Below are 15,163 nucleotides of genomic sequence, written 5' to 3'. Positions count from 1 at the left end.
GAGTGAATACAAATGTGGTTGAATAAATGTTAAAGCGCGATGAGTACGAGTTAACGAGCAGTAAAATATTTACCAAAATTTGTAATTAATTAATTTTGGTACGTATGGTTAATGATTTAGCCGGGTGCTGATTCCGGTTCATAACGGAACCGAACCAATTGATGACCTATCGTTTCCCATCCCTGGTCCAAATATAAACAAACTTGCATCGTCTAATCGGCACTGGCGGTTAAATAAAATGCGATTGGTAAGTCATCCTGAGTGGTAAATAGCAACCTAATCATCGGAAGTGACAATCCACTTTGCAGTATTGTCTCAGCGGGGACCTGGCCAAGCCATGTTACATCATTACCTTCAAGGGCCTGCGGATCATGCTGGACTGCGGTCTCACGGAGCAGACAGTCCTGAATTTCCTTCCGCTACCCTTCGTTCAGTCCTTGAAGTGGTCCAATCTGCCCAACTTCGTGCCCAGTCGGGATCATGATCCCCAGATGGATGGAGAGTTGAAGGACTGCTGTGGCCGCGTTTTCGTGGACTCCACGCCCGAGTTTAATCTACCCATGGACAAAATGCTGGATTTCAGCGAAGTGGATGTGATACTTATCTCGAATTATCTTAATATGCTGGCCTTGCCGTACATCACGGAAAACACGGGGTTCAAGGGCAAAGTCTATGCCACGGAGCCAACGCTGCAAATCGGCCGATTTTTCCTGGAGGAGCTGGTGGACTATATCGAAGTTTCGCCCAAGGCGTGCACCGCGTGCTTGTGGAAGGAGAAGCTTCATCTGCTGCCCAGTCCCTTGAGCGAAGCGTTTCGTGCCAAGAAGTGGCGTACGATCTTTAGTCTTAAGGATGTCCAAGGAAGTCTGTCCAAGGTGACCATCATGGGCTACGACGAGAAACTGGACATCCTCGGGGCCTTTATCGCCACTCCTGTTAGCTCGGGCTACTGCCTGGGCTCCAGCAACTGGGTACTGAGCACGGCGCATGAAAAGATTTGCTATGTCAGTGGTTCCTCCACGTTGACCACACATCCGCGGCCCATCAATCAGTCGGCGCTGAAGCACGCCGATGTACTCATCATGACCGGACTGACGCAGGCGCCGACGGTCAATCCCGACACGAAGCTAGGCGAGCTCTGCATGAATGTGGCCTTGACGATCCGTAACAATGGGTCTGCCTTGATTCCCTGTTATCCTTCGGGCGTTGTCTATGATCTCTTTGAGTGCCTCACACAGAATTTGGAAAACGCTGGCCTCAACAATGTTCCCATGTTCTTCATTTCCCCCGTGGCAGACAGCTCCTTGGCGTATTCTAATATCCTGGCTGAGTGGCTAAGTTCCGCCAAGCAGAACAAAGTGTATCTTCCAGACGATCCTTTCCCACACGCCTTTTACCTTCGCAACAACAAGCTGAAGCACTATAACCATGTGTTCTCCGAGGGCTTTAGCAAGGACTTCCGACAGGTTTGTCTGAAAAAAATTGTGAAAACTTCATACTACAAATCCTGTCTTCCTTACAGCCCTGCGTGGTCTTTTGTGGCCATCCTAGCTTGCGTTTCGGCGACGCTGTTCACTTCATCGAGATGTGGGGCAATAACCCTAACAACTCCATCATATTCACGGAGCCGGACTTTCCGTATCTGCAAGTATTGGCGCCGTTCCAACCACTGGCCATGAAGGCTTTTTACTGTCCCATCGACACTTCTTTGAACTATCAGCAGGCCAATAAGCTGATCAAGGAGTTGAAACCAAATGTGCTTGTCATCCCAGAGGCGTACACAAAACCACATCCCTCGGCCCCAAATCTGTTTATCGAACAGCCGGATAAGAAGATAATAACGTTCAAGTGCGGCGAGATTATACGTCTGCCGTTAAAACGGAAGCTGGATCGAATCTACATTACCTCCGAACTTGCCCAAAAGATATCGCCAAAGGAGGTGGCGGCCGGCGTGACCTTCTCCACGTTGACGGGAGTTTTGCAAGTTAAGGACAAGGTCCACTGCATCCAGCCATGTGCGGATAGCATTAAAGACGAGACTACCTCGAGTAACAGCGCTCCGACAAAGGAGGATGTGCTAAAGAACGTCAAATACGAGTATGGCAGCATCGATGTAGATGCAGTGATGAAGAGGCTGGCGCAAGATGGCTTCTCCAACATTAAGCTAGACCGCACTGGAGGCGCTCTGACATTGAATCTTGTCAATGAGGACACAGTTATCAAGTTCGAGGACAACGAGACGCATATTATATGCGGCGGAAAGCCAACAACCCGGCTTAAGCTGCGAGACACCATCATGAAATGCTTACAGAGTTTTTAAAAACATAAATGTATTCCTTACACCTAAATAACAACACTTCCTAACGCTTAATTCTTTGCCTCCATAACGTCAGAGCAACGTCGACACGTTTCCTGCTCATCCTCTAGGCCAAAGCGGCGACAACGTGGGCACAGTGATGTCTGAAGTTTACTTAGAGCAATATCATAGTCGCTATTATTGGACTGTAAGAGCGTAATTGATCCCACTTGCAGTATCTCGCACAATTCAGAATTGCTCACAGACTCTCCGAGGGTACTGTGAAGTTCTCGCAGCAAATCCAGCTGGCCGCCTTCCTTTCCTTTGATGGTCACGGCCAAGTGCCAGGTGTTAACATCTCCAGCTTGCTGGTTGATAAGACGTTTAACATCGAACGCTGCGTTAACCACTTCAGTGGCTTTGGTGTCCTGCCATTCAGGTTTAGTCCGAACAATCTGCTCGTGGAATGCACAACCTGTGGTGTCATAGTAGCTCCAGCTTTCCTCGACCAGAAAGGGAACAATGGGCCATAAGCTCTTGCAGAGTTGTTGATAGCAGTGGGTAAGAGTCTGACGAATAGCCAGTAGCTCCTGATCATCACCACAATAAAGTCGATCCTTGATGAGATGCACATAGACGGCGGACACCTGATTGGCAATAAAGTTTTGAACACAGGCGACAACACGATTGTACTCATAAGCTTGGTATAGCTTCTCCACCTTAAAAGCAAATGCCATGATTAGTTGAAAAGCTAAGATGTACCAAGTTTCCTACCTCAGATTCAAATTCAACCAGCTGGCTTAACAAATAACGATTAAGATAGCTCTTATCCGAAGGTTGTGTTAGATTCTCCGACGATTGTTTCTCTCCAATTACGCCTTTTAAATATCGCAGAGTTCCGCGGATCTTGCTCAGATTTTCTGCCGCTTGCTGCAGTAGCTTATCGCTCACTGTAATGGACATGTGCTGCGTTCCATGGGAGGCAACCCACCAACGCAGTGCATCTGAACCATATTTCTTGGTTATCTGCTTCGGGGAAATTACGTTTCCCAACGATTTCGACATCTTGTATCCTTTCTCATCTACGGTAAATCCGTGAACAAAGAGGGCTCTATTGGATATTAATATTGAATAGGTTTTTCATTAAAAAGTATTACGTATTTACTCACTTGTAAGGTGCACATTCACGAGCAGCAATGCTCATAAGCAGTGAAGATTGAAACCAACCGGTGAATTGGTCATAACCCTCAAGATACAGATCGGCTATCTTATCCTTCCCCAGCACAGCAGACCATGTGCTGCCAGAGTCGAACCAAATGTCCAGTATGTCAGTGCCCTTGTCAAGATCTTTGGCTTCATGGTGAAGTTCACGAAGTAAATGCTCGGGTACAAGTTCCTCCACGGATTTTACCCACCAGAAGTCGATTGATCCCTCCTTGCGCAGCAGATTGCAAAAATGTTCAATAAGAGCGGAATTGAGTACCACTTTTCCGGACTCCCGACTGTAGAGAACAGGAATGGGTACACCCCACGCTCTCTGCCTGGAGATGCACCAATAGGGTCTCTTCTGGAGCTGTGTGAGCAATGCCTTCTTGCTGGCCTCCGCATTGGCTCTAGGATAGATCTCCACTTGCTCTAAGGCGTCGGCAGCAGGTGACTTTAGCTTTTCGGTATTAATAAACCACTGCTCACTGGCACGGATTATCACAGGCTTTTTTGTGCGCCAATCAATGGGATAGGAATGTTCCAGCTTGGAGGAGTGGACTACATCCTCTGCTATGCGGTCGAGGACTAGGGAATTTCCCTGATCCAACACAGATTTTCCGCGTAGAAAATCAGGAGCTTCCGTGGTGTAAGTGCCCTCCTCATTCACAAAACATTTTACAGGAATTTTCTGGGTCAGACTAACAAGGAAATCTTCTGGACCATGGGCAGGAGCTGTGTGCACCAACCCCGTTCCTTTGCTATCCTGCACATGACTGGCGTCGAAAAAGGGCAGATTCGATTGTTCTTTGTCAATTGGATGATTATAGCTCAGCTTGCTCAATGATTCTCCACTCAAGTGCTGCACTATCTCACACTTTAGCTGAGTATTGGCCTCAAAGTCCGACATAAGAGCTGAAGCCATGAGGTATAGCTCATCCTGGTTGCGATCCGACAACCTGACTAGAACGTATTCCAACGAGGCATTGTAACAGATGGCTTGGTTACTCGGCAAGGTCCACGGAGTTGTGGTCCAGACTAGGGCATAAATTTGCTTATCCTTTATATCGAAGCTACTTGGATTAAGAGCAAATCTCACATACACCGAAGGACTTATGTGATTAGCATCATATTCCAGTTCCGCCTCGGCCAGGGCTGTCCTAATAAAATAAAAGATAGTGTAAAGAATCAATTTCAGATGTATTCAACTCACCTGGATGATGGTGACCAGTAAACTGGTTTCAAGTCGCGATAGACCAGTCCTTTCTCGTAGAGATTGTAGAACATTTGCAATTGATTGACTATAAACTCTGGCTGAAAGGTCATGTAGATATTGTCCTTCTGCCAGTTAGCTAAAATGCCCCAGCTGCTGAACTCCTCCTTTTGCGACTTGATGGCCTCCAAAGCAAAGGCACGAGCTGTAGAAAATAATAAAGAATTAACAAAGAATCTATAGCAATGGGAATAACTCACATTTCTGGCGTATTTCTTGAGCACTCTGACCTGGAGCAGTACTTGTGGCCTTCAGTTCGATTGGCAGGCCATGACAATCCCACCCAGGAATGTAGTTGACCTGCTGACCATGTGCTACCCGCTGGCGCAGAGTGATATCTTTAAGGATCTTGTTGACGGCGTGGCCCATGTGAAGTTGTCCGTTGGCGTAGGGCGGTCCATCGTGAAGGACGAAGGTGGGTTTCCCCTTCTCCGCCAGTCGCTGCTCCTGGTACGCATAGGAAACTGCAATCTTGTTCTGCAATGTGATATTATGATACATAAGATTTGATTACTTCACATATCCCCAAGAACTTGCCTCCAGAACTAGAAGCTCCTGTTCCTCGCGTTTTGCTGCGGTCAGACGATTGGGAAACTTGGTCTTGGGCAGGTTTATGCTGTCTGTGTATTTCTTTGCATCCTTTTTGGCTGCTTTCACAGAATATAAGCGATTTCCAACGCGAAAATTGAAAATCCTAAGCATTTTTCTGCCGAATAAGAAGAAGAGACAAAACGTAACAACAGCCGGCAAAGTGGAAGTCATATGGTCTTGTGGAACGTAAGCACTGTTTACACAACCCGCAATGTGGATTGTAAGTTTAAAATGTAATTTGAATTGATTTTACTTTATTTTGTAACTACTTTAATATAATGTAAATTCTTCATGTAAATTCAAAATAAATACACATTAAGTTGTATTGATTAGAGGAATATTATTTTTTAAGATATCAAAAATGCACAATTATAAAATTCTTGTAATTGGTAAAGTTTAATGGTTGATGGAATTGCTGATCGAATTCCTTAATCTTTCTTTTCCGGTTCTTTTGGCTTGTCATCCTTTGCTTCCTCCTTTTTGTCTTCTCCCTTGGGCGGCTCCTCCTTCTTGCCCTCCTCTGGCTTTGCGTCCTTCTTTTCGTCCTTCTTGGCTTCCGCCTTGGCTGGAGCAGCATCCCCTGACATGGAGGCGGCCAGTTGGGTGGCCTTGGCCAGCACCTCTTCGGCATCTCCGACCATGTAGAAAGCAATTTCCGGGATATCGTCATATTCACCATTCAACAAACGCTTGAAGCCCTCCACACACTTCTCCACTGGCACCAGCTTTCCCGGATGTCCAGTAAAGATCTCAGCCACTTGGAACGGCTGCGAAAGGAAGCGCTGCATCTTGCGGGCCCTGGCCACCGTTAACTTATCCTCCTCGGACAGCTCATCCATTCCCAGAATGGCGATGATGTCCTGCAGCGACTTGTAGGCCTGCAGAGTCTTCTGAACCGCTCGAGCCACATTGTAGTGCTCCTCGCCCACAACATCGGGATCGAGGATGCGGGACGAGGAATCCAAGGGATCCACAGCCGGATAAATACCTAACTCAGCAATGGGACGCGAGAGCACGGTAGTGGCATCCAAATGCGAAAAGGTAGCCGCCGGAGCGGGATCACTGAGATCATCGGCGGGGACGTAGACAGCCTGAACGGAAGTGATGGAACCGTTGCGGGTACTAGTGATCCGCTCCTGCATGGTGCCCATGTCAGTTCCCAAAGTAGGCTGATAGCCCACCGCCGAGGGAATGCGCCCGAGCAGCGCCGACACCTCCGATCCCGCCTGGGTGAAACGGAAAATGTTGTCAATGAAGAGCAGCACATCCTGCCCGTCCACGTCGCGGAAATACTCGGCGATGGTCAGTCCGGTGAGAACCACACGGGAGCGAGCGCCGGGTGGCTCGTTCATCTGGCCAAAGACCAGAACCACCTTCGAGGAGTCATCCTCCAGGGATATGACCTTGGACTCGATCATCTCGTGGTACAAATCGTTGCCCTCGCGGGTTCGCTCTCCTGCGCCCACAAACACGGAGTAACCGCCATGGGACTTGGCTATGTTATTGATCAGCTCCATAATGAGCACTGTCTTGCCCACTCCAGCGCCTCCAAACAGCCCGATCTTGCCGCCCTTTACGTAAGGAGCCAGCAAATCAATCACCTTGATGCCAGTGACTAGGATCTCTGGCTTCACGCTCAAATCGGTCAGCTCTGGGGCTTCATTATGGATAAATGAGTAGAAATCAGACTTAACCTCACCGCGATCATCGATGGGATCGCCCACCACATTGAGGATGCGTCCCAAAACGGCCTTGCCCACCGCCACACGGATGGGGTAGCCGGTATCGAGCACAGGCTGACCACGACGGAGTCCTTCGGTGGAATCCATGGCCACGCAACGCACGATATTGTTGCCCAGGTGGTGGAACACCTATACAATCAAAAATCAGAAAAGTTTAATAATTTTTAAAACTTTTTTGTTAAAATCCGTTTTAAAATTTAATTAAATATTATATAATGGAATGTCTGAATGTCGTCCGCCTTAAAATTGTTTAATCCCTTGACTTACCTCCAGCACCAGGTTAGCAATGGGAGCATCCTGCACCTGGAGCGCGTTGAGCACCTCCGGAACCTCCTCCTCGAAGTAGACATCGATGACGGGACCGATGACAGCATGGATGACACCCTTGCGACCCTTGCTCTCCAGCTTCTTGCCTCCGCCGTCCAACTTCTTTTCCTCACACTCATCCTCGGCTTCATCCTTCTTCTTGACCAGTTCCGCGTCCGTCTTGCAGACTTCCTGCGGCTCGGGCTCGCACTCATCGCCCGAATTATTCTTATCCTTGTCATCCCAAAGGGACAAGGAGGCATGAAGGTAGCGGGCATAGTTGGGAAACTGCGCAGGATTACCAAGGCAGTTGCCCCGGAAACCCCCGGTAGCCGGGCCCATCTTCAGGCCAATCCTTGCACATGCTAACATGGTTTTTTCATTTTCAGAGCAAGCTGGTCATGTGAAATTGGTTTATTCTTCTTACCTGTAGCCATTTTAGCCCATGATACCAACATTTTCACTTTAGTTTTTTTTATTCTTTCGCTGCTTAGACGTCTTTGCTGAAAATCAAACTTGCTTGTAATGATAGATTCCTTTGACAGATGACAGCAAAGCCTACTGAAAAGGATTCCCTTAATGCGTTTTAAATGGGTTGTCACCTATTTATTTTTAGCGATATTTGTTTTCTAAAACTTCTTAAAAGTTTACAAACTAAATCCTAATGTTTTCTTAATTAGCCCTTTTGCAATATGCAAACTTTTAAGATCTTAAGAACTTTTAAGATCTATGCTGTCGTAAAATAAAAAATATAAAAAGAATTTTATAATGTATTTTTATGGTATATTCATGAAAAATAGATTAAGCTTGGATTTATAATCGATCTTCAGATAAGTTATTCTATAGCCCAGTTAAGGGTGGAATCAGTTGGTTTCCATGGATACTGATAGCCACAAAGAACTGAAGCCAAAACAGTAAGATTTTCAAGCTGATGGAAAATGGACGTACTATCGCATTACAGCTCACCCGTAGTTGAATTTCCGGCCACGCAGCCCTTGGAGAAGCAGCATGCCCTGGTGGACAACTGTACGGGTACCGATCCACCGCCTCCCAGCAAAGATGCCGCCACGGGAACGCAGATGAAGCTGCATGTGGCCACACAAACAGAGCAACGAGTAGTTAGCAGCAAGGATGTCGAATACGATGAGCGGGCTTTGGCCAAATGGTTGCGACAGATCTGCCCCATGGTCGAACGGGAGCTTATGAATCCCACGCCTCTGATGGAGGATCTAACGATGAGCCAGTGCCGCCTGGAGGAGGAACTGCAGGTGTACACGTACCAGAAACTGACAATGGGTGGTGCGGACAACTCGCAAGGACTGGCCATTTGGCTGTGTGTGCATACGAATAATGCCCCAGTTCTGGTGGCCACCACGGTAGCTCCCCATGATGACTGGTGCGAGCATGTGGATCAGCAGCTAAAGCTCTTTGTTCCCCAAAGAATGTCCGTTGGCAACTTGGTGATTTACACAGAGGCCAAAACTCTACCCCTAAAATCCTGTTTGCGAAGTCTGTGCACAAATCCGTACAACAAGACCATGTTCGCTGGTTCCACCATGGACGGAGAGCTCTTTATTTGGTTATATGAACAGGCGAGGGGTTCCGATTCCAGCGTCGATATCAAACAGCTATACACTGTATCATCCGCCCAGGGAGCTGCAGTGGCTCTGGACTGGCCGCGGGAACATCTTCTGTTGGCCTGCTATGCCAATGGCAGCGTTCGACAGTGGGATCTAAGCAGGCAGATGGCTCTGGATTGGGAGTGAGTCTCCCTAAACACTAAACAGAACATTTCCCGGTATTAATTTAATGAACTCCACTAGGTACTCCCTGCCCGCAACGGTTACCTCAGAGCCAACGGCAATGGTGACCCTTGGTCTGGATGACTTCGTCGTGGGCACTAACGATGGTGGCGTCTATCGCTGCTGGAACACTGGCCGCCAAACCGCACCCACCAAGCAGATCCAGTTGTTGGCTCTACGGCGACATCGTTTCATGGTTTCCACTCTGCTCCGTACCGAAATGGAGTGCAACCAGTTTGTCCTGAGCTGCGATCTCAGTGGACAGGCCTTCTATCACGATATGCGGCTTGTGGATGAGGTGATTACATGGCAAACAAACGAGCTGAACACTATTTATTTCGTCTTAAATAATAAACAGGATATGGCTCAGTTGATAGTACAAATCCCACTTCCCTTTAAAAACGTAATCGCCTGTAGTCGGGATGGCAACATCATCTACTGCCCAGCCAATGATGGGTCACTGGAATACTATAGGGTTAGCGATGGTGCCCATGCCCACGTCAAGGGAGGACTTCGCGGCAAGGGAAGCCTTATCCGTAGTAGCGACAATGGGTGAGCTTATTACGAAGGAAGTCATTAAAACAACAATTGTGAATAATAATTATCTTACAGACGCTGGTTAATTACAGGCCTCTATGGCGACGAGTTCCAGATATTCTACATAGAACACTAAATAGTCGTATTGAATTTGGTTCTCAGTTTTGAAATAATCGCTTGTATTTGCATGACTGCTTATGTTAATATGTACGGTTTTATCATCTCTTAGGTTTGCTATATACACAATTTTATTTTAAAATTTCTCAGATGTCTAACAAATACCACATGTAAATATAGACTATGTATTGTATAAACAAGACATTTTATCTGTGTAGAATTTTGAACAAAATGCAAAAACGTAAAGCCATTTCGAAAATTTCGCGTAAAATAAGACTGCTTTCTCTGTGGGAATCTCGTTAAAACCGCGTTTTCACATACGATTCACAAAATAAAACGTTCCTTTTACAACTATAGATTATTTCATAGTGTACACTCGTTATCAAAGCTGTAGGTGAACATATAAAAAGAAATATGCTGTGTGTAGAAAAGTGCTACAATGACATAATTACAAAATGGCAATAAATGAATACACTAATCTTTTATAACCATTTGCCTACAGTAAAATAAATTATATAATTAACATTAACGAGATATATGCGATATATAAATATATAATAGAACTGCACACAATTTTGCTAAATCTCTCACGTCCGAACGTCCGATCCTATCTGTCCTAATCACGCGATTCCACTCTAATCCATTTCAGTCCACTTTGCATCCACTCTTTCAACTTTTCACTTAAGCTTAGATTGCAATCTGCATTTTGCACATAGTTTACATAATAATAACTAGAAGCAGCGCTCGCCCTACTTCTGATTGGCTGATAAATTCAGTTGAAGAGCACAGTATTTGGGTCTTCGTTATCCATCTGCTTCACATGGCGCAGCACATCTTTCTTGGTAATTACGCCCAGTAGACGACTGCAATGGAATTTAGATTAGATAACTTGAAACTGGTTAAACTGCTTCTGGCCACAAACTCACCCGTTGTGTGTTACCAATGTTTGGCGCAGTCCCAACTTTCGGAACATGTCCACTACCGTCTCCATTGGCGTTTGATCTGTAACTGTGATCGGTGCCATGTCCAGGATCTTTTTCAGCTTCAGCGGCTGGGGTCCCAGATTTTGAATGGGCTGGGATGATGTGAACAATACTATGGAGCTGCTGCTAATGCCCTCGATCAGACGCTTGGCATTGCCTATAAAAAATATAAATATTAAATTATGGAAACCAAGTTCGTAGCTATGGATGACCCACCTATGGCCAAGTTGAGATCTCTGCGCAACACAAAGCCCACTAAATATTGATTCTCCCGCGACACCACCACCGGGTAGCCATTGTGTTCCGTTTCTTTAAGAAGGTTCTCCACATCGTCCACCGTCATGGAGTCTTGGGTAATGACATTCAAAGTTTCATTCCGCCTAAAATAAAGTTTTTGTTAGATCATCTTGGGGATAAAATGTGTTCTTTATACATACTTTGGTTGCATCACATCTGCGGCCAGTGTTGTATGCGCAAACTCTTCTTTGCTATCTAGGAACGGATAACCATTCAGCGCTATGTGCGCATCGTAGATACCTTGCCTGCCGAGAGCATCACCCACCCACTTGGAGGCCATGGCAGCAGCCATCAGGGGTACAATATACCTCACTCCGCCTGTCAGCTCGAACATGATCACTACCAGGGAGACGGTCATTCGAGTGACACCTCCCAGCACTGCTGCTGCTCCTACAACCGCATACAGTCCGGGTGTGATAAGATTGCTGTCCGCACACTCGCCGGTAAAGAACCAAATATTAGGATAGCTGTAGGCAAACTGCTCCACGCCGATTCCAACAATGCGGCCCATGATGGCACCCAGCAGCAGGGACGGAATAAACAGACCAGCGGGCACTTTCATGCCAAAGGTAAAGATGGTCAGGGCCAGTTTAAGGATAAAGGTAAGCATAAGCAGCCAAATGGAGCTGTATACACCGGGACCTGGCTCCGTAACTTCAATGAAACTGTTGCCCGATGTAATGTTCATGCGCTTGTAATCACTATAGGGAAATAAATAGGTATTATAATGATTAAAAGCAATTATTATTCATAAAACGTACCATAACGGATTGGTGACATCTCCGGGTGAACATTTGCTAACCAACAGGAATATCAGCTCGTTCATGTTCATTCGGGTAAATGGATTGGGGTAGCAAATGATGGCAGTGACCAGGGTAACGAAGAGCACTTCCATAACTGGATACTGGCCGAGTTTGCTGAACTTCCTGTAGCGGCACCACCACAAATTGGCCTTGATGAAGAACGTGCCAATAACACCCTACAATAAATAATATATTAATAAATTGCAGAGCTTTCAAATTACACTGAACTTACCCCCATAATTCCGAGGAAAACAAAAGGAATAAGTTCAAAAAATATCCACGGCTTGTTGTACTCCACGAAAAAGAGCACGGAATGCTCGTTGCCAAACGGTGTCAGTGATCGCAAAACGAATGCAGCAATCAATGCACAAAAGAATGAGCGCCACAATGTCTTCAATGGAAAATAGTATGACACTTCCTCCAGCGAAAAGAGAACTCCACCGATTGGTGCTCCGAAGGCCACCGAGACGCCTGCCGCTGCTGCTGCCGAAAGAATCTCACGCTTCTTGGCCTCATTTCGACCATATTTTGGGAAAACGTGTGAGAATATGTTTCCAATACAACTGGCAATATGGACCATGGGTCCTTCCTTGCCCAAAGTGAGGCCAGCGGACACAGACAGCATCAGACCCACCGATTTGATCAGCAGCGTCCATTTTCCGAGGTAGCCGCGTATAATGAAGCCCGACAAGATGGTCTTTATCTCGGGAATACCAGATCCGCAGGCGTAGGGCGCAAACATTCGCACAAGGGAGGCGCTGAGCGAAGCAAATAGCAAAGCCCACAGCACATACCAGATGTAAGCGACAATATATGGTCCGGTGCCATTTCGATCCAAGCCAAAGATCTCTGGCCAGGTTTTCCACTGAAAATAAATGCGATTTTAGTGTCTTATCGGGAATAAAATGTAGTTTCTCTCACCGTCGAGCAGTTGCCTTCTTCAAACACTGACTGTTTGGCAGGATAGCAGCATTGTTCCCTGTTAAACCAAAAGGCGGGTGGACAAATGCCATGCTTTAGATCCGACATCCAACTAGCTCCAATGTCCACCATGCCCGCCACACAGCCTGCGGCAATTCCGACGAGTAAAACACATAGCCACCCAGATCCGGCATCAATGGAACCCTATAAGTAAAATGATTGATTAGTATAGTGTATTTTAAACCATAAACGATCTTATACCTTTATCAGATCCCACAAGGAGTCCTGTCGCTTCTTGACTATGTAGCGATGTCGCATACGATCGCGGGCAATGTCCCGCTGCCAATCAATGGTGTGGAAATCTTCGTACTGCCCAATGCCAGGAATATCATCTTGCACGTCCGAGGAACCATAGAAGGATAGTGCTCCTATAGCAATGATAAAGAATACAATAAACATTTCGGATTTGACACTGTAAACTCTGAATCATGTTGTCATAATGGTTTGGTCTCAAAGTCCAAAGAGAAACAGAGTCTTATAAACATTAGCGCAATAATTTTGAGTATTTTACTTGTGTTTCATTCAGGTATCAAGACAAAGAACATGTAGGTTTTCTTTAACAGATTCCTTGAATAAAGTTCTCAAAGATATTACTCGTTCTAGCGTATTGCTAACATTGATTGCTTTTATCATCACAACTATAATTGACTCTTGTTCGTTTAAATAAATAATTCCCAATAGAAATGCCAGCTGGTTGTTTAGACAACTCAGTGATTATTTTGCTAACTTAGCATCACGTGTGTGGTGGTTGTATGTATGTACATATATCATGAACTTAATTGGTGTCTCCACAATACATGCCTGTATGCTAATGATTGTACATATTAATTGAATTGCCAGCGAATGAATACAGCTGTGAGCCACGCCACCGAATATTCGGAACCGGCAATGCGGCGAGGTGACGTCGCCTTACTCAAATGTTCATGATCTTGATTAACACCACAGACAGCGACAGTGGATGCTTTACGCAATGGATCTCTCCGAACTCACCGTCCATGGGTTCGCCGAAGGCACTGTGAGTTGGCACATGCTGGTGCATTGTCCGCTGATTGTGGTGATTGCCGCCGCCGTTGCCGCCAGAGTATCCGAAATCTCGTTCGGTGTCCGATTCGGTGGCCGTTTCCCGGTGATAGCCACTGCTGCTTCCTCCTCCGCCGCCGCCGATCACATCGCCCGGACTGGAGCGCGGTGTGATGTCGATCATATCCTCGTCGTCGGTGCCCGCCGCCGTCAGCGAGGTGGTCAGTTTGGTGTGCTGCGCCAGTGGATGGTCACGAAAAGTTCCGTCTAGGTCGCCGTCGCCGCCGGCTCCGTTTGTGTGGCCGTTCGACTGAAAAAGCGAAATAAGCGAAAAGCTATAAGATAAGGTTTGTGAATTAGGAGAGCTAGATAGCCTCTACGCTTTGTTTATGCATACGCAATGATAAGATTAAGATCTCGGACACAGCGACACCGTTCAAATAATACACACATCTGTACGTTGAATTACAATTGAAAGCATTTCCGCCCCCTTGTGCCAGATGTTTCTGTGTCATTTCGTAGAAAACTGCTTTTATCAGGAGATTCGCCCTTATCCGGGAAGCTTCAGCAGTCTATTCAAATTAAATGCTTAAAGTTGGCAAGCATTCGCTTAGAATTTGGATAAAGGAGAATTCTGTGCTGGGCTTCATGCCATTTTTTGGAAACCCCAATATGGCAAATCCGGTGAAGTAAGGATTTCAAATATTGCTAATAGACAATATCACAGAGGAAAGTAAAGACGTAAAGAAGAACTGTGCCAACATAATTATCCAAAAGAGACAATGCACAACAGCAATATTAAGTATTTTTCCACCATATTTATCTAAAATTAAGCCGCACTTCAAGTTTTTTAAGAGACATTTGTTCTGTTGCGTAGGTGAAAGGGGGAAATCCCAGTGGGTTTTATGGTGAGCTACCTTTTTCATGACCGTTTGGTAGGCGGTTATATAGCTGTTGCCCTCCGCGGCGGCCTCCCTGCTGCCCTTCAGCGGAAACTTCTCCATCCTGCGATCAGGCGATCCTACGTGGACAATTTCTATGGATAGCTATCCAATATTTTGGATTCCCTTTTTGCGTTGCAGTCCAGCAAAGCGGCGCAGCAGCAGCGCAGTTGCAGCGCAGCGAGCGCACGTCACTAAGTACAAACACACACACACACGCACAAACAACTGTTCGTGGGGCGAATCGGCAATGCAATCACTTTCTTTCCAT

General features: G+C 46.3%; 5 protein-coding genes across 5 annotated transcripts; 2 read left to right on the top strand and 3 right to left on the bottom strand.

Moving 5' to 3' along the window:
• The first annotated feature begins 141 nt into the window (after positions 1–141).
• LOC6605872 (integrator complex subunit 9) lies at positions 142–2,371 on the top strand. Its single transcript, XM_002030650.2, has 3 exons — positions 142–247; positions 309–1,466; positions 1,523–2,371. Exons 1-3 carry the CDS (start codon positions 239–241, stop codon positions 2,318–2,320), a joined length of 1,965 nt encoding a protein of 654 aa, XP_002030686.1. The 5' UTR covers positions 142–238; the 3' UTR covers positions 2,321–2,371.
• On the bottom strand, positions 2,314–5,492 carry LOC6605871 (isoleucine--tRNA ligase, mitochondrial). The gene is made up of 6 exons (XM_032719470.1): positions 5,310–5,492; positions 4,973–5,249; positions 4,713–4,917; positions 3,466–4,659; positions 3,071–3,407; positions 2,314–3,015 (listed from the first exon to the last, which is right to left on the bottom strand). The coding sequence occupies exons 1-6, from the start codon at positions 5,472–5,474 to the stop codon at positions 2,368–2,370; spliced, it is 2,826 nt and encodes a 941-aa protein (XP_032575361.1). The 5' UTR covers positions 5,475–5,492; the 3' UTR covers positions 2,314–2,367.
• Positions 5,493–5,688: 196 nt separating this feature from the next.
• On the bottom strand, positions 5,689–7,931 carry LOC6605870 (ATP synthase subunit beta, mitochondrial). The gene is made up of 3 exons (XM_002030648.2): positions 7,839–7,931; positions 7,373–7,776; positions 5,689–7,234 (listed from the first exon to the last, which is right to left on the bottom strand). The coding sequence occupies exons 1-3, from the start codon at positions 7,867–7,869 to the stop codon at positions 5,792–5,794; spliced, it is 1,878 nt and encodes a 625-aa protein (XP_002030684.1). The 5' UTR covers positions 7,870–7,931; the 3' UTR covers positions 5,689–5,791.
• A 371-nt stretch (positions 7,932–8,302) lies between these two features.
• On the top strand, positions 8,303–9,918 carry LOC6605869. Its single transcript, XM_002030647.2, has 4 exons — positions 8,303–9,173; positions 9,235–9,511; positions 9,572–9,765; positions 9,826–9,918. The coding sequence occupies exons 1-4, from the start codon at positions 8,350–8,352 to the stop codon at positions 9,884–9,886; spliced, it is 1,356 nt and encodes a 451-aa protein (XP_002030683.1). The 5' UTR covers positions 8,303–8,349; the 3' UTR covers positions 9,887–9,918.
• LOC6605868 (H(+)/Cl(-) exchange transporter 5) lies at positions 9,901–14,955 on the bottom strand. The gene is made up of 10 exons (XM_032717830.1): positions 14,869–14,955; positions 13,922–14,261; positions 13,133–13,299; positions 12,872–13,075; positions 12,183–12,815; positions 11,909–12,126; positions 11,288–11,848; positions 11,067–11,230; positions 10,794–11,007; positions 9,901–10,730 (listed from the first exon to the last, which is right to left on the bottom strand). The coding sequence occupies exons 1-10, from the start codon at positions 14,953–14,955 to the stop codon at positions 10,640–10,642; spliced, it is 2,679 nt and encodes an 892-aa protein (XP_032573721.1). The 3' UTR covers positions 9,901–10,639.
• Positions 14,956–15,163: the final 208 nt, after the last annotated feature.

The sequence above is a fragment of the Drosophila sechellia genome, chromosome 3L, assembly GCF_004382195.2.
Source record: "Drosophila sechellia strain sech25 chromosome 3L, ASM438219v1, whole genome shotgun sequence".
NCBI lineage: Eukaryota > Metazoa > Arthropoda > Insecta > Diptera > Drosophilidae > Drosophila > Drosophila sechellia.
This window is presented reverse-complemented; position numbering and strand designations above follow the sequence as displayed.

Bases quoted from the DNA above. Each gene is read 5' to 3' on its own strand.
- LOC6605872 (XM_002030650.2), top strand. The intron at 1,467-1,522 runs GTTTGTCTGAAA...TCTTCCTTACAG, and splicing joins TTAGCAAGGACTTCCGACAG to CCCTGCGTGGTCTTTTGTGG.
- LOC6605871 (XM_032719470.1), bottom strand. From the start codon at position 5,474: ATGCTTAGGATTTTCAATTTTCGCGTTGGAAATCGCTTATATTCTGTG. The intron at 4,918-4,972 runs GTGAGTTATTCC...TATTTTCTACAG, and splicing joins TCAAGAAATACGCCAGAAAT to CTCGTGCCTTTGCTTTGGAG. The intron at 3,016-3,070 runs GTAGGAAACTTG...TTTGCTTTTAAG, and splicing joins TGGTTGAATTTGAATCTGAG to GTGGAGAAGCTATACCAAGC.
- LOC6605870 (XM_002030648.2), bottom strand. From the start codon at position 7,869: ATGTTGGTATCATGGGCTAAAATGGCTACAG. The intron at 7,777-7,838 runs GTAAGAAGAATA...AAACCATGTTAG, and splicing joins ATGGGCTAAAATGGCTACAG to CATGTGCAAGGATTGGCCTG. The intron at 7,235-7,372 runs GTAAGTCAAGGG...TTGATTGTATAG, and splicing joins TTGCTAACCTGGTGCTGGAG to GTGTTCCACCACCTGGGCAA.
- LOC6605869 (XM_002030647.2), top strand. From the start codon at position 8,350: ATGGACGTACTATCGCATTACAGCTCACCCGTAGTTGAATTTCCGGCC. The intron at 9,174-9,234 runs GTGAGTCTCCCT...GAACTCCACTAG, and splicing joins CAGATGGCTCTGGATTGGGA to GTACTCCCTGCCCGCAACGG. The intron at 9,766-9,825 runs GTGAGCTTATTA...ATTATCTTACAG, and splicing joins ATCCGTAGTAGCGACAATGG to ACGCTGGTTAATTACAGGCC.
- LOC6605868 (XM_032717830.1), bottom strand. From the start codon at position 14,955: ATGGAGAAGTTTCCGCTGAAGGGCAGCAGGGAGGCCGCCGCGGAGGGC. The intron at 11,231-11,287 runs GTATGTATAAAG...ACTTTATTTTAG, and splicing joins GCAGATGTGATGCAACCAAA to GCGGAATGAAACTTTGAATG. The intron at 10,731-10,793 runs GTGAGTTTGTGG...ATTCCATTGCAG, and splicing joins ACATTGGTAACACACAACGG to TCGTCTACTGGGCGTAATTA.